Genomic DNA, 21,049 nt, shown 5'->3' with positions numbered 1-21,049 from the left:
CCAGGGGTCCTATGTATCAATCATCTCTGAATTGGAGTTCTGATTTAAAGGCCCAATGCAAGCATTTTTCTCTCAATATCAAATCATTTCTGGGTAACAATTAAGTACCTTACTGTGATTGTTTAAATATTTTTTTTTTTAAATGGCTTCTTAGCAAGAGCAAGTTCTCAAGCGAGAATTTAGCTAGGACTGTCTGGGAATGGTCTGAGCGGGGAGGGGAAAACTGAAAACTAGCTGTTATTGGCACAGAGGTTTGGAACTATCTTATTGATCTGTTAACTAATTTATCGCCTGGTGATGTCACCAGGCAGGACGAAAATCCATCCCACCAAAACAGGCTGAAATTACAGGGGGTCTTTTCAAAGAGCTCTTACACTGAAAGGGCATTATCATAATTTTCTAAATGTCACAGTATTATTCCAACCTCATGTGGAAATATATAAATAAAAGACAGGAAATCCTGTTTTTGACTGCACTGGGCCTTTAAGATCAGTTTTGTATTTGGATCACAATGAATAAGATCACGTGGATGGGGGGGACCTGATCCTGGCTCAGCACTCTGACTCTGACATGATTGATATGGCCCCAGGTTCAATACAATACATATAATAGATGTTCAGTACTCTACATAGGATCTGGACTTTGCTACCAAGTATTGATTCAGTAAGTTTTTATTAACTTTCCCCTGCCACCCATCCCGCAAGCGGTCAGCTTTCAACACACTGTCGACCAGGCCCTCCATTCACTAGGGGCCAGATGAATTGGTCCTTGCGATAGGTCGGGACTCCTTTACCAATAAGGTAAATACATAGAGGTCCCATTGCAACACACTGATGACGATACACTAACTTTCTATTGACCTGTAGAATGATGAATGCAGCTCCTTTGGTTTTGAAGTGTTTTATTGACGAATCACCAAACACACAATATACGCACAATTGACGTAGCCACCATACACAATATCCACGTCCTTCACAAGTTCCTTCATTGTATCATGAAAGTAGCCCCAGTTGCATCTGATGCGATGCCATGATGCAGTGTATTAGCGGTGTTATTTGTTAGCCACCTTGCAACCGCCCTAAGAGTAGCCCCATAATGGACGTAGTGCTGAAGTTCATTTCCTCATTCCCTCCCCACACAAATCCACTTATAGGATGGTGTGACAGGAAATACAACTGCTTTTCTTTCTTGTCATTGGTGCACTGGCTGACAAAACTGGCCCGTTTTTCGGTGAAACTGACAGGTTGCTAGTGAAGGTTTCTATTTGGGGAAAAGGGAGAGGAATGGGAGAATCTCTGTGGAGAAAGCAGGGCCTGTGTGTGTCTGCGTTCCAACATGTCTGAATGACAGTAACCTCTGTTTAGGTCGATCAATGACCATTTAACGAGGGCCCAGACTGACCAATGAAAAACGTTTAGATCTTTGCATCCCAAATGGCACCCTATTCCCTTTATAGCGCACTATAGTTGGGGAAAAGTAGTCCACTATATAGGGAATAGGATGCCATTTTTGGATGGACTCTCTGTTGGACACGGTAATAGGAAGATAACCTATTCTGTTTGGGATTCAGTGGAGGCTGCTGAGAGGAGGAAGGCTCATAATAATGGCTGGAACGGAGCGAATGGAATGGCATAAAAACACATGGAAACCATGCGTTTCAGGTATTTCATACCATTCCACTGATTCCGCTCCAGCCATTACCACGAGCCCGTTCTCCCCAATGAAGGTGCCACCAACTTCTTGTGTTGGGACGGTCTGTAGAGTTCAGCCTGTGGGACCAAGTTGGTACTGTACTGGCCTCCTTTTCCTCATTCTCCTAACTCACTGTACTGGCCTCCTTTTCCTCATTCTCCTAACTCACTGTACTGGCCTCCTTTTCCTCATTCTCCTAACTCACTGTACTGGCCTCCTTGTCCTCATTCTCCTAACTCACTGTACTGGCCTTCTTTTCCTCATTCTCCTAACTCACTGTACTGGCCTCCTTTTCCTCATTCTCCTAACTCACTGTACTGGCCTCCTTGTCCTCATTCTCCTAACTCACTGTACTGGCCTCCTTTTCCTCATTCTCCTAACTCACTGTACTGGCCTCCTTTTCCTCATTCTCCTAACTCACTGTACTGGCCTCCTTTTCCTCATTCACCTAACTCACTGTACTGGCCTCCTTGTCCTCATTCTCCTAACTCACTGTACTGGCCTCCTTGTCCTAATTCTCCTAACTCACTGTACTGGCCTCCTTGTCCTCATTCTCCTAACTCACTGTACTGGCCCCCTTTTCCTCATTCTCCTGACTCACTGTACTGGCCTCCTTTTCCTCATTCTCCTAACTCACTGTACTGCCCTCCTTTTCCTCATTCTCCTAACTCACTGTACTGGCCTCCTTTTCCTCATTCTCCTAACTTACTGTACTGGCCTCCTTGTCCTAATTCTCCTAACTCACTGTACTGGCCTCCTTGTCCTCATTCTCCTAACTCACTGTACTGGCCTCCTTTTCCTCATTCTCCTAACTCACTGTACTGGCCTCCTTTTCCTTATTCTCCTGACTCACTGTACTGGCCTCCTTTTCCTCATTCTCCTAACTCACTGTACTGGCCTCCTTTTCCTCATTCTCCTAACTCACTGTACTGGCCTCCTTTTCCTCATTCTCCTAACTCACTGTACTGGCCTCCTTTTCCTCATTCTCCTAACTCACTGTACTGGCCTCCTTTTCCTCATTCTCCTAACTCACTGTACTGGCCTCCTTTTCCTTATTCTCCTGACTCACTGTACTGGCCTCCTTTTCCTCATTCTCCTAACTCACTGTACTGGCCTCCTTTTCCTCATTCTCCTAACTCACTGTACTGGCCTCCTTTTCCTCATTCTCCTAACTCACTGTACTGGCCTCCTTTTCCTCATTCTCCTAACTCACTGTACTGGCCTCCTTTTCCTCATTCTCCTGACTCACTGTACTGGCCTCCTTGTCCTCATTCTCCTAACTCACTGTACTGGCCTCCTTTTCCCCATTCTCCTAACTCACTGTACTGGCCTCCTTTTCCTCATTCTCCTAACTCACTGTACTGGCCTCCTTTTCCTCATTCTCCTAACTCACTGTACTGGCCTCCTTGTCCTCATTCTCCTAACTCACTGTACTGGCCTCCTTTTCCTCATTCTCCTAACTCACTGTACTGGCCTCCTTTTCCTCATTCTCCTAACTTACTGTACTGGCTTCCTTTTCCTCATTCTCCTAACTCACTGTACTGGCCTCATTTTCCTCATTTTCCTCATTCTCCTAACTCACTGTACTGGCCTCCTTTTCCTCATTCTCCTAACTCACTGTACTGGCCTCCTTTTCCTCATTCTCCTGACTCACTGTACTGGCCTCCTTGTCCTCATTCTCCTAACTCACTGTACTGGCCTCCTTTTCCTCATTCTCCTAACTCACTGTACTGGCCTCCTTTTCCTCATTCTCCTGACTCACCTCATGCTTATTGGGATTGTCCAGGAGACCAAGAATATCTCTCTTTTTTATCCTCTCCTTTCTCTCTCTAGCTCCCTCTCTTTCTGGCATTTCCCACTTACTCAGCTCACTTCAACGGGAATTGCTGAAGATTTTACACCCAATTGGGTGAATCAGAGGCCTTTGTTGCCACCCTCGTCGCTCCACAAGTGGCAGAGGGGACTCCGGCGGCTGAATGGCGCTTTGTGTTTTCCTAAGAGGGGCCTTCGCTCTCCCTCTCTTCTGTCACAGACAGGTCCCTCTGTCTCCATGCTCCACAATGGTCAATTGTTTCTCCAGAATAGCCAGGTTTCCAGGTTCCAGGAGAGGAGAAGTAGTGAATGATGAACTCTTGCCAAATTCCGACCCCCTTTTTCTTTCGCTTTTTTCCCTCTCAAAGGGATTAGAAATTACCCTGGACTTTTTGTGGGGAGTTAAAATGCTCCCCTGTCCTTCTCCTACAGCAAACAATATCCATTGATATAGACATTTAGACATTTTCTATGGCAGGAGTTGTAAAAAACTACATTAACCAGAAGCATCCATAATGTAGAGCTGTGAGTAGCCTCATTGTGGAAAGAAAATGCATAAACTTTGACTACATGCAGCTGTTTTTTTTTATCCAGCAATGACATGAGATTGTTTTGTGGCAGCTCCTTGTTTTCGTGGAATATCAGTAGTCATTTTTCTTAACATTTGACTCTGTCTCACAGTGTTCTGGTTTCCTTATCAATCTTGTCATCTCGTGTCATGAAGATACAATGCATTTGATACATTGGCTCGCCTTTCCAAGAAACTTCCTAGACTTAAAGGGAAGCGATTTGTTCCAATACTCTAATAGTGTATCAACTGGAAAGGTGCGGTGGTCGTTCGGGAATGTTGGCCTAGGTTGGCCTAGTCGCTAATCATGTGAAAAAGATGAATAGAGTGTTTTGTTTGGACCACTGTCTAATCATGGTCTCATCAGTCCCTCCAGGAAGCAAGGCTCATTATTTAGTTGGGCTCCCGGCGGGAATGATTTCTACTTCAGGGAAAATGTCCACCGCCGCCTCGACTGTAATCACTCAATTTCTACTTTCCTCTCGTGAGGCTTCCTCCAGGCAAACTGTAGTAATATTTAGTTTCCAGTGAAGTAATGGCTGACGTCTCAGGGTGTTTCTCCGTCTCTTTCTATCTGTGTGTCTCATCAGATGTATATCAACAGCCGTTTCACCAAGCTAAGTGGAGTAGAGGTGTGTGTAGATGGGAGTTTACTTCAGATGTAGATACTGTGTAGAACTGTTGATTTCCTGTTCATCTTTCATCACATATTATCTGCAATTGTTATAGCTAGATGACCTTAGTGTCCATTTGAAGACTAAACAGCAATGCATTCTTGATATTGTATTATTTTTTTGCCACTATTGTCTCACTCAATTATACTGGGACAGGTATTGCCAATGAAAATGTCTATTTTCTGTGATGGGGTCTGGCTAATGCTAACTAATCACATGCGGCCTGATGGTCTCGCTAACGCTAACAAACAGCTTGGGGTCTGTTGCGTGATGAAACTTTATCAGTGGCCGCGATTTATGAGGTCCAGGCATTCTGGGCCATATGAGATCTCAGTTCTAAGAAGCTCTTAAGCCCCCATAAACAGGCAGCAATATTGTCAGCTAAATATAGCCCCCCTTCTTTCTCCTCCACCCTTCTGCTTCCCCCCTTCTTCGTCTTTCTCCTGGGGGGTGTGGTTGTGAGATTGGGACTGTTGGGTCAAGGAAGGCTTAGTTTCGCAACGCGCTTATCGATTCGCTCTGTGTGTTAGCCGACGAAACGTCGTAGCAAGTTATGATTTTTGTCTGTAGTCAGTAGCCATATGGGTCTGTATGTGAACTCTTCTAGTATGACTGTCCGTCTGTCTGTCTGTCTGTCTGTCTGGCTGGCTTTCTGCCATCTCTATTCTGCTAAGCAGGGGGCATGAAAGTTCATATAGCTAACGCTGACTGGTGGGCCAGACTATCTGGCTCCTTGCATGAAGGATTGTGATTTTGTATGGAATCGCATTGGGAGTTGGCACATACTTCTGTTTTTTGTTTTTGTTTCTGTACAGTTTATGTGCTAGTCTATGGGCCTGGATTCAGTGCATATTCCGTATCAGTTACTTAACCTTTGCCTGCTCATATATTTAAAAAAAAATCATATGATACACACCAGATGATGTCATCAGTGTCTCCGGATTATTTTTTAAAAATTTATTTAATTTAACCTTCATTTAACTAGGCAAGTCAGTTAAGAACAAATTCTTATTTACAATGACGGCCTACCCCGGGCCAAACACGGACGACGCTGGGCCAATTGTGCGCCGCCCTATTGGACTCCCAATCACGGTTGGATGATGTCATCATCAAATGCATCAGAAACACTTATTATCTCTTTGACTACAAAACATAGAAACCCGCCATTTTCACATATGTGACTCACCACCTGGATTCAGTCTTATGTAGCAACATTTAAATTTCGTTTTTTACATTTGATAAAAGTAGAGACAAAATGGTATACTGTATCATACACTGCATTTGAGGAAACAGTGGGAAAGTCATTCTGCTTTGAAAGTTGATCAACTTGTAAACTCACTTTTGAGAAAACCGTCTTTCAATGTTTTGGTATTACTATTGGAGAGCCCTCCTTTGTCTACACCCATTCAGCATTGTTCACACCCTCGTAAGCCTTAGCCCCACCCATCTCCTTAAGGGTTGATCTGTGCGTTCTGTACTAACTTGCCAGCTACTTCCAGACATCTACAAAAGAGAGAACAGCTCACTGAACATTACTCGCCCTTGCAGAGCTGGTTGGGCTGTTATGTTATCCAGAGCGTTGATGACTGCAACTGTGCTGTCAGATTGTCCGTTCGTAAATTCAGAGTGTTTCACGTTCAGAGCACACACTGGACACTCTGGCCAATAAGTAGGGTTGTTCCAAAAGCTCTGACATCACAACGGCAGTCAAGCACCCAAGCTAACTGGCTAACATTGGCTAGCTACTTCCAGACACATAATGAGAGAACAACCCACTCTGACCATTTTACTCACCCTAGCAGAGCTGGTTAGGCTTTTTTCATGTTATCCAGAGTGTTGGTGACTGTAACTGTGCTGCTGGCAACAATTGAATTACGCTTTGTTGCTATGTTTACTGACACCGGACAGATTCAACGGGTGTTGAGCGTTCAAAAATGCATCAGTTATTCTGCGCTCTGGCACACTAAGACGAGAGTCTTTTGCTAAGAGATGTAGCTAGATAGCTAGCTAGGTGAGCAATGAATCCCAACGCATGACGTAACGTTAGTTAGTGAGCCAGCCAGCTAATGTTAGCTAGCTAGCTAATAGTACACATTAACCTGAAATGAAAATACTTTGTCACAATTAGAGTGGAGTCTTTTGTTAAGACATGTAGCTAGCTAGCTAAACAATGGACCATAATCACAACTCATGACGTTACTACCCTGCATGAATCTGCAGGTAGTTAACCACCAGGTTCTATAGCTATAACTAGTCAAGCAAATGTGTCTGAGATACGAATAATAAGATCATACACATAACGTTAGCTAGCAACCCAGCCAGCTAGCTAACAATATACTTGAAATGAAACCACTTTCTGTCAAAATTAGAAACGTGTAATATCTGAAAATCTTCCCAGTATACATCATGGTTGGACACATCTCCTGTCTGATGCCATGCATTGTTGCCTTAGTTTGATGATATATTCCAGACCTGTCTTTTCTCCATCTCCTTAGCTATCATACTCAAATTCCACTGATTTCAAAACTCGGTCCTCCAGAAAGTGAAAATCATACACATAACGTTAGCTAGCTAACAGTACACTTTAACTTGACATTAGGTTTATGCAGTTTTACTACGCAATAAAAAAATATTTAAAAGCAGTTTTCGACAGGATTACCTAAACATACTGACCAGCTCCAATAGACAGACACGTGCTATATGGTAGACCAATCCAAACTCATCTCTCGGGCATGTCCAGCCCACTCATTATCTCAGCCAATCATGGCTAGCGGTAAGGTTGTTTCTTTTTCTGTGGCTAAACCAACTAGACTCGTAATTTAACTTCTTATGGCTGGGATCTCGTTAACGGGATCGATATGACAACAGCTAGTGAAAGTGCAGGGCGCCAAATTCAAAACAACAGAAATCTCAAAATTAAAATTCCTCAAACATAGAAGTATTTTACATCATTTTTAAGATTAAATTGTTGTTAATCCCACCACAGTGTCCGATTTCAAAAAGGCTTTACGACGAAAGCACACCAAACGATTATGTTAGGTCAGCACCTAGTCACAGAAAAACACAGCCATTTTTCCAGCCAAAGAGAGGAGTCACAAAAATCTGAAATAGAGATAAAATGTATCACTAACCTTTGATGATCTTCATCAGATGACACTCATAGGACTTCATGTTACACAATACATGTATGTTTTGTTTGATAAAGTTCATATTTATATACACAAATCTGAGTTTACATTGGCGCATTACGTTCAGTAGTTCCAAAACATCCGGTGATTTTGCAGAGAGCCACATCAATTTACAGAAATACTCATCATAAATGTTGACGAAAATACAAGTGTTATGCATGGAATAATAGACATTGATAAAAGATACAACTATTATGCATGGAATTATAGATACACTTCTCCTTAATGCAACCGCTGTGTCAGATTTAAAAAAAGCTTTACCGAAAAAACACACCATGCAATAATCTGAGTACAGCGCTCAGACAACAAATCAAGACATACAGATATCCGCCATGTTGTGGAGTCAACAAAGTCAGAAATAGTATTATAAATATTCACTTACCTTTGATGATCTTCATCAGAATGCACTCCCAGGAATCCCAGTACCACAATAAATGTTTGATTTGTTCGATAAAGTCCATCATTTATGTCCAAATACCTCCTTTTTGTTCGCACGTTTAGCCCAGTAATCAAAATTCATGAGGCGCGATCACTAGGTGCAGACGAAAAGTCAAAAAGTTCCGTTACAGTTCGTAGAAACATGTCAAACGATGTATAGAATCAATCTTTAGGATGTTTTTATCATAAATCTTCAATAATGCTCCAACCGGAGAATTCCTTTGTCTTCAGAAATGCAATGGAACGCAAGCTAACTCTCACGTGAACGCGCATGGTCAGCTCATGGCACTCTGCCAGACCCCTGACTCAAAGAGCCCTCATTCCGCCCTCCTTCACAGTAGAAGCATCAAACAAGGTTCTAAAGACTGTTGACATCTAGTGGAAGCCTTAGGAAGTGCAATATGACCAATATCCCACTGTATATTCGATTGAAAAACTACAAACCTCAGATTTCCCACTTCCTGGTTAGATTGTTTCTCAGGTTTTTCCCTGCCATATGAATACTGTTATACTCACAGACATCATTCAAACAGTTTTAGAAACTTCAGAGTGTTTTCTATCCAAATATACTAATAATATGCATATCTTAGCTTCTGGGACTGAGTAGCAGGCAGTTTACTCTGTGCACCTTATTCATCCAAGCTACTCAATACTGGCCCCAGCCATAAGAAGTTTACAATTGTATTTGTATTTACAGATGGCATACACGTTTGATATTAAGGCACATGAAAGTTCACATGTTCAAGAAGGCATTTTTGTGAAAAAATGTTTAAAAATAAATACAATTTACGTTCAAACAGCTCTCCTGTGAAGTCATGACTTGCGACGTACACCTAGTTTCCTGAATTGGGTCACATATGTTGACATTGTGGTGGTGCTGGAGATGATGAATTTTCCATTTTAAAGGACAACTCAAAAAACGAACTTTTGATATTTGTTTCATTAGTCCATTGTTAATATAGTCACAAAATGTTTTCCATGTCACCAATCAAGTTTTCAAGATATATAACTTTCAAAGTACAGAAATACAGCCGTATGATGCATTTTGCATCATATTTACATCCTATGATGCAAAATGCATCATACCAGCTGTAGTTCTGTAATTTGAAAGTTATACATTTTGAAAACTTGATTGCTGACATGCAAAAAAATGTGGGAATTTATCGACAATGGACGAATGAAACAAAAACCAAAATATTGTTTTTGGGTGGAATTTTCCTTTAAGTTGGAAGTAAGCATGACAGCAATTTAGATGAATACAGTAGAGGTATTTGGTGGTGTAATTAACCAATGATGCTATCGTCAGTGTCACAGTAGGGTCAGGACTGGTGTCAGATGTCATCTATGCAATGGACTTCTGTCTAAGTTTGGCTTTGCCCTCAATCACACAATCATTCCACACCCTTTGAACACACACACATATGTAAGCATACACATACACACACACAAACACGCACGTAAGCACACACACACACACGTTCACACACATACATACACACACACACGTGCACAAACACAAGTACACACACACACACTGCTAGTGCTGACACTGTCCCCGCTCCCCAGGTTTCCTTTCAGCACTTATGATGTATAATGTTCTCCAGTTGACAGAGTTACAGACCCCCCACCTCTGATCCACTGTATATGCTCCTATCAAATCACTGTGGACACCTGCTACTGTGGGAGTCACTCTCAAGGACCTCCCCCCTTCTCTTTTTCTCTTTCTCGTTTCTTTCACTCCCTTTCCTTCCCACTTGAACACATTCTCTCTCTCTCTCTCTCTCTCTCTCTCTCTCTCTCTCTCTCTCTCTCTCTCTCTCTCTCTCTCTCTCTCTTTTAGATAGTTGAGTAAGGGTTAGATTTAGGTATTAGGGGGCCCAGGAGATGGAATACTTCAGAGATAAACCATCCTGCGTGATTTATGGGGTGCTAATACTGAAGTGGCGATCTGTTTTACATTTTAGAAACTGAGGTTGGTTCTCTTTGGTGTAATTTCACAACAACTACCTTATACACACAAGTGTAAAGGAATGAATAAGAATATGTACATATAAATATATGGATGTGCGATGAGAGTACAATAGAGTACAGTATATACATATGAGATGAGTAATGTCGGGTATGTAAACATTATATCAAGTGGCAATGTTTAAAGTGACTAGTGATACATTTACTACATCCAATTCTTAATTACTAAAGTGGCTAGAGATTTGAGTCAGTATGTTGGCAGCAGCTACTCAATGTTAGTGATGGCTGTTTAATAGTCTGATGGCCTTGAGATAGAAGCTGTTTTTCAGTCTCTCGGTCCCAGCTTTGATGCACCTGTACTGACCTCGCCTTCTGGATGATAGCGGGGTGAACAGGCAGTGGCTCAGGTGGTTGTTGTCCTTGATATTCTTTTTGGCCTTCCTGTGACATCGGGTGGTGTAGGTGTCCTGGAGGGCAGGTAGTTTGCCCCCAGTGATGCGTTGTGCAGACCTCACTACCCTCTGGAGAGCCTTACGGTTGTGGGCTGAGCAGTTGCTGGACCAGGCGGTGATACAGCCCAATAGGATGCTCTCGATAGTGCATCTGTAAAAGTTTGTGAGTGTTTTCGGTGACAAGCCAAATTTCTTCAGCCTCCTGAGGTTGAAGAGGCGCTGTTGCGCCTTCTTCACCACGCTGTCTGTGTGGGTGAACCATTTCAGTTTGTCCGTGATGTGTACGCCGAGGAACTTAAAACTTTCCACCTTCTCCACTATTGTCCCTTCGATGTGGATAGAGGGGTGCTCCTTCTGCTGTTTCCTGAAGTCCACGATCATCTCCTTTGTTTTGTTGACGTTGAGTGTGAGGTTATTTTCCTGACACCACACTCCGAGGGCCCTCACTTCCTCCCTGTAGGCCGTCTCGTCGTTGTTGGTAATCAAGCCTACCACTGTAGTGTCGTCTGCAATCTTGATGATTGAGTTGGTGGCATGCATGGCCACGCAGTCATGGGTGAACAGGGAGTACAGGAGAGGGCTGTGAACGCACCCTTGTGAGGCCCCAGTGTTGAGGATCAGCGGGGTGGACATGTTGTTTCCTACCCTCACCCCATGGGGGCGGCCCGTCAGAAAGTCCAGGACCCAGTTTCACAGGGCGGGGTCGAGACCCAGGGCCTCGAGCTTAATGACGAATTTGGAGGGTACTATGGTATTAAATGCTGAGCTGTAATCGTTGAACAGCATTCTTACATAGGTATTCCTCTTGTCCAGATGGGTTAAGGCAGTGTGCAGTATGATTGCGATTGCGTTGTCTGTGGACCTATTGGGGCGGTAAGAAAAGCGGAGTGGGTCTAGGGTGTCAGGTAGGGTGGAGGTGATATGATCCTTGACTAGTCTCTCAAAGCACTTCGTGATGACAGAAGTGAGTGCTGTGGGGCGATAGTCGTTTAGCTCAGTTACCTCAGCTTTCTTGGGAACAGGAACAGTGGTGGCCCTCTTGAAGCATGTGGGAACAGCAGACTGGGATAGGGATCGATTAAATATTTCCGTGAACACACCAGCCAGTTGGTCTGCGCAAGCTCTGAGGATGCGGCTAGGGATGCCGTCTGGGCCGGCAGCCTTGCGATGGTTAACATGTTTAAATGTTTTACTCACATTGGCTGCGGTGAAGGAGAGCCCACAGGTTTTGGTAGCGGGCCGTGTCAGTGGCACTGTATTGTCTTCAAAGCGAGCAAAGAAGTTATTTAGTTTGTCTGGGAGGAAGACGTCAGTGTCCGCGACGGGACTGGTTTTCTTTTTGTAATCCGTGATTGACTGCAGACCCTGCCACTTATGTCTCGTGTCTGAGCCGTTGAATTGCGACTACTTTGTCTCTATACTGACGCTTAGCTTGTTTGATTGCCTTGCGGCGGGAATAGCTACACTGTTTGTATTTGGTCATGTTTCCGGTCGCCTTGCCATGATAAAAAGCAGTGGTTCGTGCTTTCAGCTTTGCGCGAATGCTGCCATAAATCCACGGTTTCTGGTTGGGGAAGGTTTTAATAGTCATCGTGGGTACAACATCACCGATGCACTTGCTAATAAACTCGCTCACCGAATCAGTGTATACATCAATGTTGTTGTCTGAGGCTATCCGGAACATATCCCAGTCCACGTGATCGAAGCAATCTTGAGCGTGGAATCAGATTGGTCGGACTAGCGTTGAACAGACCTGAGCACGGGCATTTCCTGTTTTAGTTCCTGTCTATAGGCTGGGAGCAACAAAATGGAGTCGGGGTCAGATTTGCCAAAGGGAGGGCGAGGATGGGCTTTGTATGCGTCGCGGATTTTAGAGTAGCAATGTTCCAGAATGCTGCCAGCCCGGGTTGCGCATTCGATATGCTGATAAAATTTAGGGAGCCTTGTTTTCAGATTAGCTTTGTTAAAATCCCCAGCTACAATAAATGCAGCCTCAGGATATGTGGTTTCCAGGGCCGTCGAGGTATCTACTTAGGGGGGATATACCAGGCTGTGATTATAATCGAAGAGATTTCTCTTGGTAGATAATGCGGTTGGCATTTGATTGTAAGGAATTCTAGGTCAGGTGAACTAAAGGACTTGAGTTCCTGTATGTTGTTATGATCACACCGCGACTCGTTAATCATAAGGCATACACCCCCACCCTTCTTCTTACCAGAGAGATGTTTGTTTCTGTCGGCGCGATGCGTGAAAAAACGGGTGGCTGTACCGACTCTGATAACGTATCCCGAGTGAGCCATGTTTCTGTGAAACAGAGAATGTTACAATCTCTGATGTCTCTCTGGAAGGCAACCCTTGCTCGAATTTCGTTTACCTTGTTTTCAAGAGACTGGACATTGGCGAGAAGTATGCTCGGGAGCGGTGAGCGATGTGCCCGTCTACGGAGCCTGACCAGAAGACTGCTCCGTCTGCCCTTTCTGCGGCGCCGTTGTTTTGGGTCGCCTACTGCGATCCGATCCATTGTCCTGGGTGGTGGTCCAAACAGAGGATCCTTTTCGGGAAAGTCGTATTCCTGGTCGTAATGTTGGTAAGATGACGTTGCTCTCATATCCAATAGTTCTTCCCGGCTGTATGTAATAAGACTTAAGATTTCCTGGGGTAACAGTGTAAGAAATAATACATAAAAAACAAAATACTGCATCGTTTCCTAAGAACGCGAAGCGAGGCGACCATCTCTGTCGGTTCCATGTTCTATTCTATATTAAGATCCTGCATCTATACACTGTCTAATAGATTATCCTACCACAAATGGGTTTATTACTGTGTGTGTGTGTGCGTGCCGGTGGGTGGGGATGGGGGGAATGTATCATGTTCAAAATGGCCTTTGGAGATAGGGTAACACTGGAGAAGAAGATAGAGAAATCTCTGTCCCATAGGGCTGCACACAATTGGCCCAGCGTCGTCCGGGTTAGGGGATGGTTTGGCCGGGGTGGTTATACTTGGATCATCGCTCTCTAGCAACTCCTTGTGGCGGGCCGGTCGCCTGCAGGCTGGGCGATGTTTCCTCTGACACATTGGTCAAGCTGGCTTCTGGATTAGGTGTTAAGAAGCGCAGTTTGGCTGGTCATCTTTTTGGAGGATGCATGACTCGACCTTCGCCTCTCCCGAGCCCGTTGGGGAGTTGCAGCAATGAGACAAGATCGCAATTTGATATCACGAAATTGGGGAGATAAAGGGGGTAAAATCCCAAAATCCAAAATAATAAATAAAAGACAGGCGCTGGAGAAGTTTTGCAGTGTAAGCTTGATTGTCTTCCTAATGATTGACCTCAATACTCAAACTTCTAGGAATCAGTAGGTGATGGAGTCATAACACTGATAAAATTCCATCTGCCATCGGCAACATAAGCTTAATCAAAGCAAACTTTATTTATAGAGCACATTTCTTCCAGGGGATGCATTTCAAAGTGCTTAACAAATAAAACAATACAAGGGGAGGAAAATAAAAAGAAGGAAGTCTTCCTGTGGTTCACTTCTGTCCATCAGTGTGATTGTAATGTAGAAGAAAAGGTATTTTCTTGTTTTCCCCTTCATATGTGAGAGCATTCTACAGTATCATCCCAACATCCACTCTAATCCTGAATATTCAGTGTTAAGAGGTGTTTTGTGGTTTTTCCTCAACAGGTGCATAACAAGATACAGATATGAATGAACGTGGAAGAAAGTCATAAATGTTTTCATTGTTTTTTTATAGAATGATGTCTTCCAAGCAAGCCACACCTCCGTTTCCCCCAGCGACGGAGGAAGAGGAAGCGATGGGTCAGGACGATGTGGGCTGGGCCAATGAGGACAGAGAAAGCCAGGACCAGCCGGCCTCGCCCACTCTGCACAGCAAACCCCTCCCAGAGGAGCACCAGCCAATCAGAGACAGCCAGCCTGAGTTGGCGTGGAAGAGTATAGGCTCTACTCAGACGGTGAGACATACACACACACACTCTTCATCAGATTGACACTGTCACTGATCCCCATTATAGAGGAATCTTCCTCTTTAAGACAAATGCCTCCTGGAACAGTTTCAAGGACGTCTTTAGATGTCTCTGTTAGCCAAAGCCCCTTGTGTTTGTAACATAAGCCATCTAATGTTCTTGGAGATCCCCCCACTCTGTAAGAGGAGGAGACAACATTCAGAAATAAACCTCTCGTCAGGCCACCTGTGCTAGAGTGTGTGCTGAGGGACAATGTCGGTTCACTATTAAAAACAGTATGGTTATGTCCCAAACGGCACCCTATCCCTATATAGTGCACTACTGTTTACCACGACCCATAGGGCTCTGGTCAAAAGTAGTGGAATATATGGAGTAGGGTGCCATTTGGGACGCATTCTATCGCTGTGCTACAGTATTACTGGCCCCATGAATGCCCTTTGACCTATGATGTCATAAGTGTACATATGTAGGATCTTAACTGGATCACACTGTTGCAGGAAAATGTTAAACTTGTAGTGTATTTCGTGGTTTAAAAAGGCTTCTGAAGTTTGTCATTTCCACACAAAAAATGTCCATGGTCAGTCCTGTGGGATTTTGCTTTGCTGTATAGTCAGCGTTGGCTGTTTTTAACCTGAAAACCACTGCTATCTCCATGCATGACAGGTGTGTACCTCTTACCCTTGCCCCACAGGCTATGACCTGTGGCATTCTTCTGCGTTGAGTTTAATTCGTCAATCACAAGATGGAGGGAGTGGATATCTGTAACCGTGTTCTTGGCACAGGCCCAAAAGACTGCCTTTGTTACGAAACCCATGAGTTATGGCCTTTGTCCCAAATTGCACCTTATTCCCTATATAGTGCACTAGTTTTGACTGAAGTCCCTATGGGTAGTACACTACATAGGGAAAAGGCAGCCATTTGGGATGTAGATATCAACTTGTCCTTTCCCCACTGCCGTGCCACGGTGTCATACTCTGGCTGCCAATACAGGACTCTAGATTCTGCTGTAAGAAGATGATTTTACCAGCAACACCCACAAACATTAGATGATTTAAACAACACCTACAGCAACAACACCCACAGCAGCAACACCCACAGCAGCAACACCCACAAACATTAGATGATTTGAACAACACCCACAGCAGCAACAACCACAAACATTAGATGATTTGAACAACACCCACAGCAGCAACACCCACAGCAACAACACCCACAAACATTAGATGATTTGAACAACACCCACAGCAGCAACACCCACAGCAACAACACCCACAAACATTAGATGATTTGAACAACACCTACAGCAACAACACCCACAGCAACAACACCCACAGCAGCAACACCCACAAACATTAGATGATTTAAACAACACCCACAGCAGAAACACCCACAAACATTAGATGATTTAAACAACACCCACAGCAGCAACACCCACAAACATTAGATTATTTAACCAACACCCACAGCAGCAACACCCACAAACATTAGATGATTTAAACAACACCCACAGCAGCAACACCCACAAACATTAGATTATTTAACCAACACCCACAGCAGCAACAACCACAAACATTAGTCAATAGAGAGGTGGTGAAAAGTCCAATTTAAAAAGCAATTATATAAATAGTGATTGTTGTTTAAGTTACACTTTACTTGGTGGTGAGTTAGTTATTAGTTGAAATAATGGCCATTAATATTTAGTTGAGGTAATGACCATAAGCTACTAAAGGAAAAATAAGAAGTCATAGTAATTCCAAACCCCCATTTAAGTAGACAAGTCAGTTAAGAACAAATTCTTGTTTTCAATGACGGCCTAGTTTAACTGCCTTGTTCAGGGGTAGAAAGACTTTTACCTTTTCAGCTCGGGGATTTGATCTTGCAACCTTTTGGTTACAAGTCCAACGCTCTAACCACTAGGCTATCTGCCACCCCATTTTGTTTTTGTTCCTATAGGACAATGGTAGCAGCAAGGGCTGTTCCTTGTACTCCTACCGGAATAACTCTACCTCTCCACCAAAGCCTGAGGAGTGTTCCCGCGAGCGGGGCGAGCAGCTAGGCGGATCCACCTTCGGAACACTCGAGCGCCGCAAAGGAAGCCTGGCCGACGTGGTGGACACACTGAAACAAAAGAAACTGGTGGAGCTGACAAAGACAGAGCAGGACGGTAGGAGAAGGCCTATACCCACTCTGTACATGTGTGTGCTCTTTTGTACATGGACATGTTTAACTATACTTGGGACCAGAAGTCCCCACAAGAATAGTAAACAAACAAAAATTTGACCAACTGGGGACATTTTGTCAGTCCCCAAAAGGAAAAAAGCTATTGTGTTAGGGTTAGAATGTTAGGTTTAGGGGTTAAAGGTTAGGGTTAGGAGTTAGGGTAAGAGTTAGGTTTAGAGTTAGGGGTTAAGGAAAATAGGATTTTGAATGGGAATCAATTGTGGGTCCCCACAAGGTTAGTTAAACAAGACTGTGTGTGTGTGTGTGAGCTCTCCTGTATGTGCACTGCGTACGTATGTTTAGCTTTTCCTTTGTGTCTATTTCCTCTTCAGAGGAACTTTGAACCATTCAATTACAAGTGCCAAATCCCCCACCCATAGATCACAGATCTGTGAGAAGTGAAATCGCTAGTTTCCCTTTTCTCCCCCTCAGATCTGTCTCCTCACATCAGGCCAGTGGTTGACTCCCACTGCATGCTCCTGCATGCTGCTATACCCCACAGCCATGGAGATCTTACATCTCTCTGTGTTGCTATGCTACACATGGTAATTGTCATGATATCAGAGGCCCCACTGATCTATCGTTCTAATGCTTCACTTTGTTATTGATATGGTGCAGTGTAGAGTAGTGATCTCTAGAGCCAAATAGCCAAAGGCAACACCGCTTGATCACAGCCTCTACTTTACTGTAGATAGTCTTTGGTTTACTGTGAGTGAGCCACTTTCTCTCTCTCTCTCTGTGTGTGTGTGTGTGTGTGCGTGTGCGCGTGCGCGTTCGTGTGTGCGTGCGTGTGCGCGTGTGTGTATGTGTGTCATCCGCCTGTCTAACAGAAGTGATGTACATCGATGCTAAGGCAGGGAGACAAAGCACACAGAGCTGAGAGTGTCTTGAAGCAGTGTCAGCGTTCCCCCATCTGTTTTTGGTCAATTTGTGTGTCTTAAGTTTTCCACTCCCATATAGGGGATACATATGACTGAGCTGCCCCTCTTGGCCAGGTCTCCCTTGGGAAGAGGTCTTCTGACCTCAATGTGAATACCTGCTTAAATAAGGTTAAATATATATATATATATGTTTTTATAAGAGAAATAGTAGTTAACATAATTCATAAGTGTAAAATTATATTAATTAATATCATCAAAACACTGTTTTGTTTCTATACATTCTTTAATGGCAATGGTGAAATGTACAGTAACGGTACATTGTTAACAAAAATAAATAAAAACATTCACTCCCCAAGGACCCACCAGTGGCAACAAACAATAACCCAAACACTGCAGTGTAGATTAGGATTCATCCATTCATTTATTTTAACCATCCATCTATTTATCCATCCATCTATTCATCCATCCATCTGGCTATAAGTAACATCTCTCTGTTTTAGCTCCCTATTTGAAGTCTACGATCATGATTAAATGAACTACAGTTACAGCGATGATTCCTTATTGCGTTTCATTCTAACCTTTAGAATTTCACCACTTTATTTGTTGTATATTAAATATTGTTGATGATGCGTTTCATGTACGTTTTTGGCATTTGACCCTGCCCAGTGAGATTAGCAGATGGGTTCATTTTATGTGATGTGTTTGGCTTAAAATAGCAGGAGATCAATAAATAAATCACTAAGGCTGAGAGACTTCTACATTAATGCATTGATTGGCTCTGCGAACATCGCTCCACAAATGCAAATGCAGCCATAAACGTATACTGTGGATCCAGATTGAAGTGCTGTTACGTCTCTTTACAGAAACCCATCTCTAAAACCACTGTGCCCTTTTTTCATCCTTTATCTTCCTTTTTCTGTTTTGAAGGGTTCACTATTTAGGCCACCTACGTTTTTGTCATTCTTCTCCACTCAGAGCGTTTTCTCAATTCTAACCCGTTCCCCTTGACCTGTTCTGCGATTATTCATAAAAATAAATATTAAGGACAATACTTTTGTAGCTATGGTTCTATTTTGCTTTTATATTTTTTAGATTCATACATTTTGCTATGGACATTGCCTTATTCATACATGTTTCGAAAGACAGAGAACAAGGGAGTCTTTATAGCTGGGTGTGCAGAGGCATCATTGTAAAAAGGCAGATCTGGTAGGGGAGAGTGGGGTAAGTTGAGCCTCCCTTGTTTCTTGGAAACCATATACAAAAGTAATTATTTTATGAAATATTTAGGAAGAGGTCATTTTTTCATGGAGTATGTGAAGGAAGAAACCACATGGAAAAAAGTGGTAAGCAAGTTAGATCCAAATAACTTATTTTCACCAAGTCAAATTAATATATTGTGTTAGAGGTTTCATGATGCTTGTATCTAATTTAAAGATTTTATACATCCATTAGGATCTCTATAAGCTTCAATATGAGGTTCTAAACCTAGCGTGAAAGTGCATGCTTGTAGCTGTGTGGGCTAACAAGGTCAGAATGTTTGCATTGCACAAAAAATAATGTGGGGTTGTTTGGTTGACTCAATTGCTGGGTTGCAGGCGTTGGGTCACTTAGCTGGGTTGTTTTCTTTAAAAACAGTTGGGTTCTGGATGCTGGGTGTTGGGTTTTTGGTGCTGGGATATTGAGATATGACCCAGCAGGTCAGATCAGAAGACTGGAGGTGTAGTTTTGTAGGGGTGTGGCTCTCAGATAGTTATTTTTAGCCACCCATGAGAGTGAATGCCATTCATGTTCATCTGTTTTGTTGCATAGTTATCACATATTAAGGTTGAACATTTAATTTTTGTAACTTTGATGACGCTTATGAGTTTTCTAAAAGCCTATGCTAATCACATTGTTGGGATACAACAAGGTGGTATACATTATTAGGCAATAACATGGTATACCTTATTATAATATGCAATAAATAATCTTAATATTGTAGAAGAATGTGTAAACAAAAATACTGAAATTTGAATTTGCAGTATGTAAACTTGACATGAAGAACATGAATGACATTTACTCTCAAGGGTGGCCAATAAGATCTATAACCTTGAACCTTATGTTCAAAAAACAACCCATCATGTGCTAGGTCAAAACAACCCATCATGTGCAAGGTCAAAACAACCCAACATATGCTAGGTCAAAACAACCCAACATATGCTAGGTCAAAACAACCCAACATGTGCTAAGTCAAAACAACCCAACATGTGCTATGTCAAAACAACCCAACATATGCTAGGTCAAAACAACCCAACATATGCTAGGTCAAAACAACCCAACATATGCTAGGTCAAAACAACCCAACATGTGCTAAGTCAAAACAACCCAACATGTGCTAGGTCAAAACAACCCATCATGTGCTAGGTCAAAACAACCCAACATATGCTAGGTCAAAACAACCCAACATATGCTAGGTCAAAACAACCCAACATGTGCTAAGTCAAAACAACCCAACATGTGCTATGTCAAAACAACCCAACATATGCTAGGTCAAAACAACCCAACATATGCTAGGTCAAAACAACCCAACATATGCTAGGTCAAAACAACCCAACATGTGCTAAGTCAAAACAACCCAACATGTGCTATGTCAAAACAACCCATCATATGCTAGGTCAAAATAACCCAACATGTGCTAGGTCAAAACAACCCAACATGTGCTAGGTCAAAATAACCCAACATGTGCTAGGTCAAAACAACCCAACATGTGCTAGGTCAAAACAACCCATCATATGCTAGGTCAAAACAACCCAACATGTGCTAGGTCAAAACAACCCATCATATGCTAGGTCAAAACAACCCAACATGTGCTAAGTCAAAACAACCCAACATGTGCTAGGTCAAAATAACCCAACATGTGCTAGGTCAAAACAACCCAACATGTGCTAGGTCAAAACAACCCATCATATGCTAGGTCAAAACAACCCAACATGTGCTAAGTCAAAACAACCCAACATGTGCTAGGTCAAAATAACCCAACATGTGCTAGGTCAAAACAACCCAACATGTGCTAGGTCAAAACAACCCAACATGTGCTAGGTCAAAACAACCCATCATGTGCTAGGTCAAAACAACCCATCATGTGCTAGGTCAAAACAACCCAACATGTGCTAGGTCAAAACAACCCATCAT

General features: G+C 43.0%; 1 protein-coding gene across 3 annotated transcripts in view; it reads left to right on the top strand.

Moving 5' to 3' along the window:
• Positions 1 to 21,049, top strand: part of LOC139578163 (transcription factor SOX-6-like) — a 173,163-nt gene that overhangs the window by 53,735 nt on the left and 98,379 nt on the right. For all 3 annotated transcript variants that reach the window (XM_071405428.1, XM_071405430.1, XM_071405427.1), the window contains exons 3-4: positions 14,546 to 14,765; positions 16,731 to 16,941. In XM_071405428.1, coding sequence (XP_071261529.1) covers positions 14,547 to 14,765; positions 16,731 to 16,941 — 430 coding nt within the window. In that variant the 5' untranslated portion in view covers position 14,546. The remainder of the gene's footprint in view (positions 1 to 14,545; positions 14,766 to 16,730; positions 16,942 to 21,049) is intronic.

This window comes from Salvelinus alpinus, chromosome 6 (assembly GCF_045679555.1).
Source record: "Salvelinus alpinus chromosome 6, SLU_Salpinus.1, whole genome shotgun sequence".
In the NCBI taxonomy this organism is placed as follows: Eukaryota; Metazoa; Chordata; class Actinopteri; order Salmoniformes; family Salmonidae; genus Salvelinus; species Salvelinus alpinus.
Note: the sequence above shows the minus strand (reverse complement) of the source record. Positions and strands in the feature narration are given on the sequence as shown.